The 16335-nt window shown below is 47.1% G+C and overlaps 1 protein-coding gene across 1 annotated transcript; it reads left to right on the top strand.

Moving 5' to 3' along the window:
• The first annotated feature begins 313 nt into the window (after window positions 1–313).
• LOC100192012 (uncharacterized) lies at window positions 314–1700 on the top strand. Its single transcript, NM_001137436.2, has one exon. It carries the CDS (start codon window positions 379–381, stop codon window positions 1396–1398), a length of 1020 nt encoding a protein of 339 aa, NP_001130908.2. The 5' UTR covers window positions 314–378; the 3' UTR covers window positions 1399–1700.
• The last annotated feature ends 14635 nt before the right edge of the window (window positions 1701–16335 follow it).

Here is a 16335-nt window from a genome sequence, read left to right on the forward strand (position 1 = left end):
AAAGTAAACTGTTCGGGAAATACAAAATTCGGGCGAAATTCGATTATTTTCCGATTTCGGAAACAGACGAAATTCAGTTTAAAAACGGGATGCATAACCCAGGCCGCCACCACCTATCTCCCGCTCCCGCTCCCGCTCCCGCCGTCAAAATTTCCCACCGGAAATTTTCAAATCATTTCTGCCGTGGCACGGCGCGCCTCCTTCCCTCGCAAGCCAAGCCAAGGCGGGCGCCAATCCTGTCCCGAATTTGGATTCAAAATTTCCCCAATTCCCTCACACCCCCTATAAATCAATCCCGCTGCCGCCGTTTCCCAACTCACACAATTTCACCGAAATCCTCCAATACCCCACCCTACGAATCTTCCAACCCCTCCGACGATGCCTTCCGCGCCGGCGCTCGTCCCCGCGTGCGACATGCAGGAGCCGTTGCTGGCGGAGTCGTCCGACCGCTTCTCCATGTTCCCGATCCGGTACCCGCAGATTTGGGAGTTCTACAAGAAGGCGGTGGCGTCCTTCTGGACTGCCGAGGAGGTGGACCTCTCCGCGGACGCGCGCCACTGGGACGCGGCCCTCTCCCCCGACGAGCGCCACTTCATCTCCCACGTGCTCGCCTTCTTCGCCGCCTCCGACGGCATCGTGCTCGAGAACCTCGCCTCCCGCTTCATGTCCGATGTCCAGGTCGCCGAGGCGCGCGCCTTTTACGGCTTCCAAATCGCCATCGAGAACATCCACTCGGAGATGTACTCGCTGCTGCTCGAGACCTACATCCGCGATGGCACCGAGAAGGACCGCCTCTTCCGCGCCATCGAAACCGTCCCCGCCGTACGCCGCAAGGCCGACTGGGCCATGCGCTGGATCGACGGCGGGGAGCGCTTTGCCGAGCGCCTCGTTGCCTTCGCCTGCGTCGAGGGCATCTTCTTCTCGGGCTCCTTCTGCGCCATCTTCTGGCTCAAGAAGCGCGGCCTCATGCCGGGCCTCACTTTCTCTAATGAGCTCATCTCCCGGGACGAGGGCCTCCACTGCGACTTCGCCTGCCTCCTTTATGACCTCCTTCGGGGCAAGCTCGATGAGTCCCGCGTCCGCGAGATCGTTGCCGACGCCGTCGACATCGAGCGTGAGTTCGTTTGCGACGCGCTCCCCGTCGCGCTGGTCGGAATGAACGGCGGGCTCATGAGCCAGTACATCGAGTTCGTCGCCGACCGCCTGCTCATGGCGCTGGGGCACAGGAAGATGTACAACGTCGCCAACCCCTTCGACTGGATGGAGCTCATTTCCCTGCAGGGCAAGACTAACTTCTTTGAGAAGCGCGTCGGGGAGTACCAGAAGGCGTCCGTAATGTCCAGCCTCAACGGCGGCGCTGCTGCAAACCATACCTTCAGCATCGACGAGGACTTCTGAGTTGACAGTTGTGATCGCGTGCTTAATTTATTGCTCCGATAATCTCATAAGTCATAACTCATAACCTTATTGTGCTTTTTCTTGCTTGCTAGTTGTAGTAGAGGTAATTACTGATCTGGATGGAGCAAGGCAGTGGTTTGGCAGCCACCATATGATATATATATAGGTGGATGGATGGTCTTCCATTCGCTAGAAGTGAGCTGTATTGTCCTATCTGAATTACTTGTCTTCAATGTGAATTTTTTATTAAATCGCTGGAACGATACTCACATTCGATCCTTCTCGTTTGTCAGCCAAATAAATCTGAATTCCTACAAAGCTGTTCACATTGGAATGTGCTATATTCATATCGGAGTTGCTACAATTTGATGTTTCTCAAAGTTTGTCCCAAGATAACCGCTTACTTGAACCACTCACATCTTTATCTTTATCTTTATATACTACTTTATAAGTCTCTATTATAGGCGTCCACACTTCACCGTGCCTCTGCCCTCGTCATTCCCGTGTCCCCCCAACCCGTGCACCTGTTGTCTGCTCCCCACCTATCTGGTTGTTGCGCCTGCCCCTAAGAGCCATCGACGATGGCCGTCGAGGTCTACGTCCCTATGTTTGCGGGTAGGTGGAGATTTAGATTTGCTCTCCTGTGCTTCGTCGCTCGGTGGTCTCGTTGTGGCAGAAGAATAAGCAACTCGACGTCGAGTGATTCCACGTGTTTTGTCCCCACGTCCGCGTCACGGCTCCACTCAGCGTGCGTGTCACCAGCGGGAGGTGAGGGTAGTTGGTGGTGGCAATGGCGTTCGCCGACGCATGCTTGGTGGGGATTGCCTCCTCCATCCGCGCGGGGCAAAGGCGTCCACACCCATGCCCCCACACCCGTCCGCGTCGTCGCTCCAGTCCTCCCTGATCTCTCGATCTAGTATGACATGACCACCAATGGGTCGTCAGAGGCATTTTCTCCCACCTCTCACATCTGTTCCACACATCAGGTCTCCAGCACCACCTCTTCGGCGCCGTCCCAACAATGTTCGTCCAGGGGTACACACCCGAGGTGCTTGCCATCACGAGGAGTTCCCCATCACCTGGCTCCCCTCCTCAGTCGCTCACCATACGGACCAGCACCGCCGCTTCTAGATGTGGCGGCTTTGACAGCTCTTGCCCCATCTCATCGGTGGAGATGCTGGAGCGCATTCCGCATGAACCCCGCAGAGCCATGGCGGAGGCGCTTGCCATCGCCACCGACCACAAATTCCCCTGCCCTACTGTCACACCCGGTTTTAGAAGGTAAACCGAATGCGGACCATGTACGTGCCAGTATCAGCAATTCACGTACACAGCAGTTACATAACTGGACATCATCACACAGTGCTAAAATAATGACATAAAAGAGGGTATAATAGTCGATTACATCATGATGTCCGAGACATCCACATAGTCTTTAACAATAATCAAAGTGCGGAAAAGAAACATAGATACACACGGCCTACACAGGCAGCCGACTGGGGGTTGCCGCTAACCCACACCTAGAACTCGTCGTACTCTTGAAACTCCTGGAAGTCCTCCACGAATTCATCTTCACCTGAGCAGTGGTTGCAACGCTGACAACCCGTGGGTGGGGTTGGTGTGTAAAGCAAGAGTGAGTACACATCAACATACTCAGCAAAATGTCCCGTTTGGCTGTAGTGGACTAGCTTTATGTGGAGTTAAGTCAAGCAGTTGCTTTTAGTTGGTCAGGTTATTATTACTAGTAGAAAGCCAGGTTTTAGCATTAACCCAAGTTATTAACCCGATGTATCCTTTCCAAACAGAAAGTATACCACTTACCAGTACCATAAGCATAATCATAACCATCATCCTCGTCACCACCTATAAACCATACATATCTGATCAAGTATCTCTAATCAATGGAGCTCCTTTGGCCGCTCATAACCGCGAGCACGGCTGATATATCAGTTTCATAACAATCTGCAGAGGTTGCGCACTTTACCCGCAAGCCGTGATTCCCTCTTGCCTCGGGCCGATCAAACCCTTAAACACTACCAAGGTGAATAGGCAGGGTCTCACTACGTAGCCTTTACATAGATTCCCTTGGGCTGTAGCCGCCCGTTAGGTTTCCTAAATGCACCGAACTCCTCCCCAAGGGGCGAACCAACCTTGGCAGAGCGAGCCGCATACACCGAGGCCCATTAACGGCACGACGGCGAAGCGAACTACACCCCAGTTCCTCTAATTGCTCAGCTAAGGGCGTCCCACTCCACCCTCATGGTTGCACTGTTTTCCCGGGCGGTCATCCAACGAACTGGTTCTTACGGAGAGGCACTTGAGAAACAGCTCGAGTCCCCTTAAGGGCCACAAGTACCATCATCATAATCATAAGGGAAAACATCGTATCATAGATAATCTCATCATGTTCATTGATTAATGTAAAGCACTAGTATAAAGCTAAACCATAATAACCCAACCAGAATAGGTAAACAAGGGCAAGATAGACAAAAGCTAGTCAATCCTTAGGTATAAACTGTGTAAATGCGGGAAGTGAATTATAAGAATTAGTAGGACATAGATGGGTCAAGGGACACTTGCCTTCACCAACCAGCTGCTGCTCAGGGTCTTCACCTGCAACTCCTTCGGACTCCACCAACTGACCGTTATCTATACGAGTTCAAACATACATTCCACACATTTAATACAAAAGAACAGTACACCACACAATGGAATGCAATAAATAAACAGACGTTCGACGCAGGGCTCGCACTTATGACTAAGCGAGAAAGAGAAAGTAACGGTCGAGGCCACGGTCGATACGCGATCACGTCACACGATTATAAATTAAAATACTCGTCTAAGCAGAATGGTATTCATTTGGCCATCGCGTTTAGCATAAGGTAAAGTCATGTTCCATATTTAATTATTATAAGCATATGAAGGTAAATTAAAAGAATTGTCGCGCGGCGAGACGCGCGACACAACACTTAAATTGAATTAAGAAATAAACGACTCGTCACGCGATAGAGCGCGCAACGAGACACCTGCATTAATTATAAAGAGACGTTAAGCGTCGCGCGACGAAACACACGACGACATACGTCAACCAAACTGAATTTAAAATGGAACGTCGCGCGACTGGACGCGCGACGCCATACATTAAACAATCCTGAATAAAAAAATGGATCGTCGCACGACGAAGCGCGCGACGCAGCACATTAATAGAATCTGAAATTAAACAAATTCGTCGCGCGACGAAGCACGCTAACTAAACAGGGTTTAAAATTAATTAAAAACCAAGAATCAATCACCGCGCGCGTGGGGCTGCGCACGCGAGAACGCATTGGGTAAACGGGAAAGCGCGAGGCCGTGCAGGGCCGCGCGCACCGGGACCGAGGGGCCGCACGCGAGGGGGCCAAGGCCGCGCCGAGGGGCCAGGGAGCCGCGCCGCCGGGGGTTGGGGCTGGGGCCGCGCCGCCGGGAGCCGAGGGCCGCGCGCAGGGGGCCGGGACCACGCGCAGGGGGCTGGGGCCGCGCCACCGGGAGCCGGGGACGCCGCGCCGGGGGGTGGGGGGGGGGTGGGCGAGGGAGCCGCGCGCGAGGGGGGGGGGGGAGCAGGGGCCGCTGCACCGGGGGGCGGGGGAGCCACACCGTGAGGGGGGCCGGGGGCCACGCCGAGGGGTGCGCCATAGGGGCCGCACGCGAGGGGTTGCAGGGGGGCGCGCGCGCAGGGGAGAAGAAGGGGGCGCGTGTAGGGAAGGGAAAGGGAGGAAGAGGAAGAGGGAGAGAGAGAAGGGAGGGGAGCTCACCTCAGGGATCCAACTCCGGCGATCACCGTCTCCAAAACCTAGGGCACCACGGGGAGAGAGAGAGAGAGATGGGAGAGAGAGAGAGAGGTTGCTGCGCGGGAGAATTGAAATGAGGTAAAAGGGACCAGGGGGCGCGCGCATGGGGAGCAGGGGGCGCTAGGGGCGCGCGGGCCGAGCTGGGCTGGGCCGGGCTGGGTCGAGCTGGGCTAGGCCGCACCGCGGGTCAAAACCCTGTGGCACGCACAACCATAGATCTGAATTCAATTCGTGAAGCAAAATCCGAAACGAAACTAAGCAACGCACGCGATTAAGCACGTAATCAGACAAAGAAATATGATTCAGCATGATGCAACACTCATGTCAACTTAGGTTTTGTTTACACATGACACGGACACCCGTCGTTATATTGCTTTGAAATTGGGAAGAAGGAGTGAAACGGGAAAAGAAAAGAGAGTAACGCCTGAATTTGGTGAGTAAAAAGAAGAAAAAATTCTACCCCCAAATTCAGGGCGTTACACCTACCACGCAGATCTGTCGCACACCACTGCGCCTCCCGGATCACGCCACGAAAGTCGCTGCCTCTCCGCCTAGTGGTGCTACACCACAAGGAGAACAACCTGGCGGATGCGTAGCCTAGAATGCCCCAGTGCACCGCCGTTGAGACTGGGAGGCAGCGGCTGGCCGCTGCGTCTCCACCACCGGAGGAGCCCATGGTGTTCGCGGGCAGGGAGGACGTCGACTTCATCCTCAACGAGAAGATGAAGGGGAAGAACAAGATGGACTACGAGGTCTGTTGCTCCATCCCTCTCTCCCGTACCTAGATGTGTACCTTATACTGTCGCTTGTTCCTGTGTATCTCCTATTACCATCCTCATGGATGTGTCGATTCAAACTCCCACAATGCATAGATGACATTTTGAATAAAAAAGTACAAATATCAGCTCACATGTTTCTCTGCCTGTGCTCATGTGAACTGACTGTGTTAATTTCAGGCACATACCCATTCTCTAGTTCAGCTCTGGACGCTAGGTGATAGATGCATTTACTTTATGTTCATTCGCTTCACTTATCATCTGTTAATGACCTGAATGTCCCTCATACCTGTCTTGCTAGCTCTAACACATTTGTTACTTGTGTGTTGTGAGCTACTTAGCGAATCAACAACACATAAACTAATGGGGAAATGGAGCAGTAATAAAAGGCCATTTACTATTTTCTTTAACAAGTGAGCATTAGTGAATCAGATAACGAATTGTAATTTGGAAGAAGAAAATAAAGGCTTCAACCAGTACAAACAAAGATGGTTTAATATTTTAACCATCAAAATGATAAGCTTCTGCACATGGCACTGATGATGGTTCCACAGAAAGTAGCTCCCATTAGCTTTTGCAATATTTTGATATATGATATTTTAGGTCAAACTTCACTGTTTCATTTGTATGACTTCCTATCTTTGGTAAATTAGTTTCTCTGGTTGCGCATGGGAAAAGCGAGCAAATGATGGAATACATCAAGAAACTTTGAGCATATATCAAAGGTTTTCTTAGGGGGAGAAGACACAATTTTTTTTTGAAATCGAGAACGAGAAGATCAGTGGTTAGCTTGAGGCGACGCACAATCAACATTCTGAGATAGATACAAACCTTTTGAAATTATTGCATCATGTATACTTTTTTCTACATTGCTCTGACTAAAATTTTATTATTTCATATAGTGGCTGACTTGAAGAATACTATTGAAGAAACAATAGCAATATGTGAGGAACTTCAAAAACGATGTGCATCTCTACAAGAGGCTCTAAAGATAGCGGAGGGCGAAAAATGGTGGGTGAGCTGGGCTTCTAGGTTAATACCATCTTATTACTCTTGTCACTACCAATTTTATTAAAAATGCAGGATGCCAGGACACTACCGGAATCCGGCTCTTTGCCGAGTGCTCGACGCTTTGATGAGTGTTTTCTATCGATCACTCGACAAAGTTACACTCTCTGTAACGACTGCGTTTACCGAGAGCAGGACTTGGCAAATACTACTTTGCCGAGTGCCAAACACTCGGCAAAAGTCGGATATCGATAAAGGGCCATCAGCAGCCGTCTATAGTTGACGACCGTTATCTATGCCGAGCGCCGGGCTTTGGCACTCGGCAAAGAAGCTACTTAGCCGAGTGTCCCACGTCTAACACTCGGCAAAGAATGCTTTGCCGAGTGCCATTCATGGACACTCGGTAAACTATATTTTTATTTTTTTCTTTTCCCAACCAAACTTTTTGTGTTATGTTCCTACACTATGTAGACCTACATGTTCTATTTTTGCACAATTATAAAAGTGTTTTCTATAACTGTTAGTCCATTTAATTGAATTTCTTCGAAAAATTCAGATTTGAACTCCATGTCACTCGAAACATGAAAAACCGTGCATGCAAAAATGATATTCATGTTATTTAGCACAAGTTACGACCGATTTTAGGAACAGACCGGAATCTTCGAGCACCATGCTCACTAAATATGACTGTGAACTTGCCATCCAGTTGTTTAAAAATTGTATTAAACACAAATAAAGTTAGAAAATCATGAAACTTGTCCACATGTCATGATATCATATATAGAGGCTGTGATAAAAATTTGAGAATGTTTTGAGAAAGTTGTGACGCAATATGTGTAGAAACCTAGCCGATCTATATTGAAACTCTATGATGGAATGTTACGCCACTTAGGTCTCTACACATAGTGCGTCATAACTTTTTCGAAACATTCTCAAATTTTTATCACAACCTGTACATATGATATCATGATATGTGGATAAGTTTTAAGATATTCTGACTTTGTTTGTTTTTATACAATTTTTGAACAACTAGATGGCAAGTTCACGGTCATGTTTAGTGAGCATGGTGCTTGAAGATTCCGGTCTGTTCCTGAAATCGGTCGTAACTTGTGCTAAATAACATGAATATCATTTTTGCATGCACGATTTTCCATGTTTCGAGTGACTTGCAGTTCAAATCTAAATTTTCCGAAGAAATTCAATTAAACGAACTAAATCTAATAATTATAGCAAAAACTTTTATAATTGTGCCAAAACTGAACATGTAGGTCTACATAGTGTAGGAAAACACTACAAAACGTTTGGTGGAAAAAAAGAAAAAAATGCAAACATTCTTTGCCGAGTGTCTTGGGAAGACACTCGACACAGAGTTCATTGTTGAGTGTCTAACCGAGGACACTCGGCAAAGAATTTTAATAAAAAATAAACAATCTTTGCCGAGTGCTAGCTAGGCGGCACTCGGCAAAGTGTATTTTTAAATTTAAAAAACTTTGCCGAGTGCCAGATCGCGGGCACTCGGCAAAGACGTTGAAGTTAACATAACAGAGCGGCTCCATTCGTTTTCATTTTGACCGTGCCCACTGAGCTTACGCCGCCGTCTCCCCCTGCGTGCCATCACCGCCGCCGCTCGGCCGCCCCCGCACGCCTTGCCGCCGCCACCGCGTGCCCCACCCTCCGCTGCCCCGCACCCACCATCGATGGCGTCGGCCCCGACCACCGCGCGCCCCTCTCCGCCGTGTCATCGCTAACCGGTCGCCCGTTGCCCGCGCCTCCGCTCACCGGCTCACGCCCAACCCTCGTCACCGCTGACCTTGGCCTCAATTCTTGCTAACTGCCAACTCGGTATGGTTTTCTTCCTTAGATCAAGACTTGTACTACTACTCTACAACTACTTGTATATATGATGTCCAAAATATTGCATATGCATTTCGCTATTCGACTAAATCCATAGGAAAAATAACAATATTTATGATACTAATTTGAGTCTAAAATCCTAAACCCTAGTGATAGATGTGGTTTGATGTATATGTGTGCAATAACAATATGCATATGCATATGTATTTGTTTTGTATGCTGTGTTAGATGTGGTTTGATGTATATGTGTGCAATATTTATGATAATAATTCGACTACTTGTATATATGATGTCCAATGCATTGCATATATGCCATAGTGCCGTTGATATACCTATGAATGTCAGCCATCGTGCTGATACTTTTATTTACTGGTTTTGGAAACCTCCCCATGCATGGGAGGTGCTGTTGATTTTTTGTCGATATATGTTAGAGGATGGAGGACCGTGAGTGGATGTACAAGAGTCGTGTAGGAAGGAACGATGTCACCCCTGAATGGATTAGAAAGACCGATGATTTCGTGGAACGGGCATACGGTGAAGCTGCTAAAAGAGCTAGTCTAGTCCCATGCCCGTGCAGCAAATGTGCCAACCAGAAAAGAAAATCAAAGAAGGCCATGGTAGAACATATTTGGAAGACTGGATTTACGTCGGACTATACTCGGTGGATCTTCCATGGTGAAGCGCAATGTACGTGAGAGGAGGTGGTGAGACAACGCATCGAGGATTATGATGCTGATGCCAGGGTAGCAGATATGTTGAACGACTATCACGAGGCACAGTTCACCGAAGGATGTACGGAGGACGAGCCAGAGCCGACCGCAAGGGCGTTCTATGACATGTTTGACGCGACACAGAAGCCTCTTCACGGACAGACAAAGGTTTCTCAACTGGATGCCATTGGGCGTGTAATGGCATTCAAGTCGCAGTATAGCATGAGTCGAGACACATTCGATGGCTTGTTGACGGTTATTGGCAGCCTGCTTCCGGAGGATCACGTTCTGCCAAAGAGCATGTATGAGGCACAAAAACTCCTTCATGCACTCAAGATGACGTATGAGCAAATTCATGTTTGTTCAAAGGGCTTCGTGCTATTTATGAAAGAATACTCGAAGGCAAAGTATTGTCCGAAGTGTAAATCGTCTAGGTTCATAGAGGTAGATTCTGGTGATGAACAGAAGAGGCAGCTCGACATCCCCGTGACAATCCTACACCACCTTCCATTCATACAGAGGATCCAACATCTATACATGACCAAGGAATCCGCGAAACAGATGACATGGCACAAAAATGGAAAATGATACAATCCTGACAAGATGGTGCACACATCTGATGGTGAAGCATAGAAACACTTTGATGCCATTCACAGTGAGAAAGCCGAAGAGGCTCGTAATGTACGCGTTGCGCTGGCCACAGATGGGTTCAATCCCTACAGAATGAGCGCTGCCCCGTACACATGCTGGCCCGTGTTTGTTATCCCAATCAATTTCCCCTGGTGTGTGCTTTCAAAGGCAGAACATATTTGTGTCGTTGATAATTCCCGGACACACGGGGAATAAAATAGACGTGTACATGGAGCCTTTGATTGATGAATTGGTACGTGCTTGGGAGGAAGGGGTATGGACGTATGACCGAGCTACAAAGACAAACTTCAAAATGCATGTTTGGTACCAGTACTCCATGCATGACTTACCGGCGTACGAGCTATTCTGCGCCTGGTGTGTTCACGGTAAGTTCCCATGCCCAGTTTGCAAGGAAGCTCTTAGGTTCATTTGGTTGAAAAAGGGTGGCAAATATTCGTCGTTCGATAAACATCGAAAATTTCTCCCTCCTGGCCATCCATTCCGCCTAGACATCAAGAACATTACGAAAGATGTCGTAGTGACAGACCGCCCACCTGCAACGATGACTGGTGCCGAAATTCGTCAACAGATAGATGGGCTCGTGGCCAATCCAGAAGGTGGTTTTGTGGGATATGGTGAGCAACATATGTGGACACATAAGTCGGGCTTGACTCGGCTCCCCAATTATGACGACCTGCTCCTTCCACACAACATTGATGTGATGCACACTGAAAATAATGTTACCGAGACACTTTGAGCAACAATTATGGACATTCCTGGTAAGTCAAAGGATAACATAAAGGCAAGAGTGGATCTGGCAACGTTATGTGATATACCAAACCAAGAGATGAAGCCGCATAGTGGTGGAAAGACATGGAGAAGGCCTAAGGCCGATTTCGTCCTGAGCAGGGCCTAGAGGAAGGAAATACTTCAGTGCATCAAGATGTTGATGTTCTCTGATGGGTATGCAGCCAAACTGAGTAGGGGGGGGTGAACTTATCTACTCTGCAAGTCTTAGGGATGAAGAGTCATGACTTGCACATATGGATTGAACAGATTCTTCGTGCGATGGTTCGAGGCTATGTCCCTGAGCATGTCTCACTAGTGCTTTTAGAGTTGAGTTATTTCTTCTACTAGCTTTGTGCAAAAGAGTTATCTCGGACCATGATTGCAGACTTGGAAAGATTGACACCCGTGTTAATGTAAGCTTGAGAAGATATTTCCACCCAGCTTCGTCAATCAAATGCATCATTTGATTCTTCATCTCCCCTATGAGGCACGAATGGGGGGCCCGTGCAGGGACGTTGGTGCTATCCAATCGAGAGATGTCTAAAGACTATTCGAAAGAAATGTAGAAATAAATGCAAAATCGAGGCTTTCATTGCAAATGCATACATCCTAGAGAAGGTGTCAAACTTCACAACAACTTACTATGGTGACAAACTGCCGAGCGTGCATAATCCACCCCTCGTTACAATGATGACGACAATGAATCGAACCTCAGCATATTTCAAGGCCAACTCGGAAGCGCAAGTGGCTCGACCACCAAGACCCTGACACATGAAGAGTGGTGCCATGTCATGCTATATGTACTGACCAACCTTGAAGAGGTGACGCCATACATGAAACAATTTATTCATGAATTCTGGCGTCGATCAAGGGACCCAACTCCACAAGAATATGATACCCTTCTTAGAAAAGGTGCGAGAAATGGATTGCCCGATTTCATTTCCTGGTTGAAACATAAGGTATATGCTTAGTTTATCAAAGAGATCCGTCTATGAACTCAATTTAGTGTCTTTTAACTTGCGAATACTTGCGGGGCCAAAGAGATCCATCTATGAGTGTCGAGTTGAGACAAGTAGCCAACGACTTTGCTTATAGGGTCAAGAAATATTTTGGGTATGACGTCAATGGATACTGTTTTCGCACAACAAGATACGAGCAAATTTGGCCCGATCGAAAACAACGTGTTTTAGAGTCTTTGCGCCCGACCTTGACGAGGTCGATTATTTTGGACAAATCGAAGAAATATATGAACTCAATATTCATGGTTCCGAACCTCTTACTCCAGCGGTATTCAAATGTCATTGGTTTGACCCTCAAGTGACGAGACAGACACATTCTAATCTTGGGATAGTCGAAAATCGACAAAATTCCACCTTACCTGGAGGCGATGTTTATATCGTGGCCCAATAGGACACACAATTGTATTATCTCCCATATGCGTGCCAAACAAAAGAACATCTTAAGGGTTGGGATGTTGTGTATAAGGTATCGCCGTACGGTAAATTACCTATTCTTAACGATGAAGATTATAACTTAGACCCGGACACATATGATGGAGAGTTCTTCAAATAAGATGGGTTAGAAGGGCAATTTGAGATAGACTTAACCGAAGCTATCGAAATATAAGTAGATAGTAAAATGGTTGTTGATGAGGAGGATGATGAGGTGAAAAATGAGAATGACTTAGTAATACTTGAAGGTAATGACATTAATGACTGTTGGGGACTTGTTCTCAAGTACTATGAATTAAGAACAAGGCAACATAGAAAATGTTAATCGTTAAAAGTTCTTCGTCCTCCGAAGCATTATTTCCCTTGGAGTATAATGGTTCACGGACGAAGGTTATGAAGGACGTGCCTTCGTAAATTCATTAAGCAATGACGAAGGATGAAATGTAAAGAATATAAAAGACAACATGGACAATTATATATATATATAATTATTAGGCATAAACAGAAATATCGTTGAATTACAAGTGTACCTTCAATCGGAAGGAGACAACAGTACAAGCGTGACGCAAAAAGCGAATGCCAAGTCAGCGTGAACAGTACGGGGGTACTGTTCTCCTATTTATAGGCACGGGGCACAACCCATACAAAATTACATTCATGCCCTTTACACTTGATAATAATTCTATAGTAATCTGTCGAGGTTTAAATAGCCTTTTCATCTTTAAGTCGGTTTCACTTGTTGCTACCGCGCCGAAGCTTTCTTGCTCACACCTTCGGCTCTGTATCAACCTTCGTATTACTCTGGTCTACTGTGATGCTGACTTGAATCCGAAGGTACCTGTTCACACATCATACTCCAGAAATACTGTTAAATCATGTTTTTGAGGACCTTCGTAAGCCGAAGGTCCCCAACAGTAGCCCCTCGCAATATTAATTTGTTTAAAATAATAAATTTAGATTGCGACATGGACGAAGGCTTTACGCCGAAGGTCCGAAAAAACATCTTCCCTTTGCTAGAATAGCAATATTCACTGACAAGCGGGGTCTTTCAATTTTCAACGCCCTTGGCGTATAAATACGGCCATACCGCACACTCATTTGATACGCTCTCTGGCCAACTGCTCCCACTCACTCAATTTTTAGCTTTTGTGAACTAAGATTTGCTAAGCTTTAGTTTTGAAGCTTCGGCTTTGAAAATAGTTTTTTAGCATCTCCGAAGATGTCCGAAGATAAGAAGACTGCTGCTGAGACGAAGCTGAGCCTCGACGAAGAGAAAAATTTGGGGTTTCTTATAGCGATGTCAAAGACCAACACAGAAAAAATCACCAAGGAGATTCTGGAAGGTTTGTCTGAGGATACTGGTGACAGTGACAGCTATGATGTGGACAGTGGTGGTGAAGACTCCGAAGATCGTCCCTGGCGACCAAGCCATTCAGTTTATGGTAAATCGACTATCAAAGAAAGTCATCTTGTCAATATGAGGGGAAGGTATTTCCGGGATTTGTCCATTGTGAGGGCGGACGAAGGGGAAAAAACTTGCCCACATCCCGAAGAGAATGAAGTCGTAGTGTACCGAAGCTTTTTGAAAGCTGGACTGCGATTTCCCTTGAGCAGCTTCGTCGTGGAGGTGCTGAAAATATTCGAAATCTATCTCCATCAACTTACCCCCGAGGCAATTATAAAGCTGAATATCTTCGTGTGGGCCGTGAGAAGCCAGGGTCTGAAGCCTGATGCAAAAAGCTTCTGTAATATACACGAATTATCATATGAGACAAAACCTTGGGGTAAGGAACAGTATCACAATAATTTTGGCTGCTACAGCTTTGTTTCTCGGTCCGGGTCAAGCTGCCCCGTGCCAACCTTTCGGAAGAGGTGGCCCGGCGACTGGATGACAGAATGGTTTTATGTGAAGAATAATCTGACAATACGAGAAGATATCAAAGGTATAATTATGCGCCCTATCTGGCAAAGCTTCGGCCTTCGGAGGCCGAAGATTGAAATGAATGAAGCTGCCGAAGAATGCCAGAGGGCCTTCGGCGCAGTCTGCTCTTTCATTGGAACGAGAGACTTAGTACAAGAGCATATTGCCTTCAGGGTATGGCCGCTCGCGGAGAAATGGGAAATGCCACAAGAAACCATAAAAGAGGCCGACGAAAGTGGACTTATCAGGTTGAAGTACACTTTTAAATTTGGAGATAAATTCGTTGAGCCAGATGATGACTGGTTAAAAAGTATTGAAAATTTAAGTGATGAGCTGCTCGGGGCTTATTCGAAGGCCGAAGACACTGCAATGTCAGCAGCCTTCGGAGGCCGAAAAAAGAAGAGGCTGAATCAGGTATTTGATGCAATCGGGTTTGTCTACCCTGACTATTGCTATCCCATTCGAAGGCAGAAGAGAAAAAACACAACCTCTGCAAAAGAAGAAGCTGCAACTGCTCCTAGCGAGCCAGAGCCGAAAAGAAAGAAGATAAAAGTCCTTACACATCGGCCGCGCTATATTGAACCAGCTTCGGTGCCTGAGTTTACCGGAGAAACTTCTTCGGCCACCGAAGCTGAAAAACCAGCCGAGCCAACCTTGCTGCCAGAAGTCGCAGAAACGGCCGAAGTGCCAACAAAGATAGAATTGGAACAATCGAAGATTTTGTTATCAGAAACGAAAGAGAAGGCCGAAGCGCCGTTCACAGAAAAAATGGAAGAAGTAAAAGAAGCAACTGAGGGATCCAAAACATCAGAGGTTTTGAGTCCCGCAGCAAACATTGATACAGTAAAAAATCAAAAAGTGCCAGCAGTGACTCCAAAAAGAAAGAGAATGGCTAATGTGCTAGATGTACTGGAAACGATCAAATCTTCAAGCACACCTCCGAAGGGGGCTGCTGTCATTCCTGAAACAACAACTGAAATTTCTGGTTCTAAAGCTCCAGGGCAAGAGACTGAAGCCGAAGCTGGGCCCTCAGAGCCTGCAAAGATAAAATCCTTGGAAAGTGAGGCAGAAAAAATAACAAAGCCAACTTTTGTTGAAGAAACCGGTGTCATTGCCCCCGAAGCATCCCCGAAAGTTCGTGATTATATTCTTCGTCATGCTTCGGGGAAAAAATTATCAGAAAAAGAAGAGCAAGAGGCCCAGCACTACGCCCAAAAACTGAAATATCCAAAGGGGGCGTTAATATTCAATGGCAGTGGAGAAGAAGACTTCTTGTATTGTCTCCCCGACAGCAAGGAAATTTCTGTCTGTCGGGAGATGAGCAGGAGCTTCGGATTCCCAACTTTAGAAGACGGACTCTCGGTGCTGTCAAAGAACGATCTGGCTGACAGCCTAGCTTACAATAGCTTAAAGGTGCGACAAATGAAATCCTTTTTGTTGAGTCCAAAATTTTTCGTTTGTTTAAACCTATTGACGCAGACATATTTCTCTTTGCAGGGCCTGATACTCAGCAATGCCCTTAGGGCACAGAAAGATGCTGAAGACGAAGGGTGTTCTATAGCCCTGAGCAACCTTCGTTCCGAAGTTATTGAACTGAGGAACGAAGGTCTCGAAAAAGATAAAATGTTGTACTCATTGATAAATAAAATAAAGGAGGACGAAGCTGCTTTTAAAGGTCAAGCTGAAGCTCAGAAGCGGGAAATTGAAGATCTTCGGAAACAACTGGCCAGAGCCAAGGAAGAACGCATACTTGAAGAAACAAAGCGAGAACTCAGCGACCAATGGGCCGATCACCTAGAAATAACTGTTGAAGAGCTTCGTTCGTCTAGAAAGAGATGCTATAACAAATCTATAGAGTGTGTTAAAAAGTTAAAAGCTAGCTTCGCCAGGGTTGGCGCCTTCTCAAGCGAAGAAAACTTTACGAGAGGCAATCCCGAAGGTCCCATCGAATGGATCGACCACAAAGCTGAG

Source organism: Zea mays, chromosome 2 (assembly GCF_902167145.1).
Source record: "Zea mays cultivar B73 chromosome 2, Zm-B73-REFERENCE-NAM-5.0, whole genome shotgun sequence".
Lineage (NCBI taxonomy): Eukaryota > Viridiplantae > Streptophyta > Magnoliopsida > Poales > Poaceae > Zea > Zea mays.

Bases quoted from the DNA above. Each gene is read 5' to 3' on its own strand.
- LOC100192012 (NM_001137436.2), top strand. From the start codon at position 379: ATGCCTTCCGCGCCGGCGCTCGTCCCCGCGTGCGACATGCAGGAGCCG.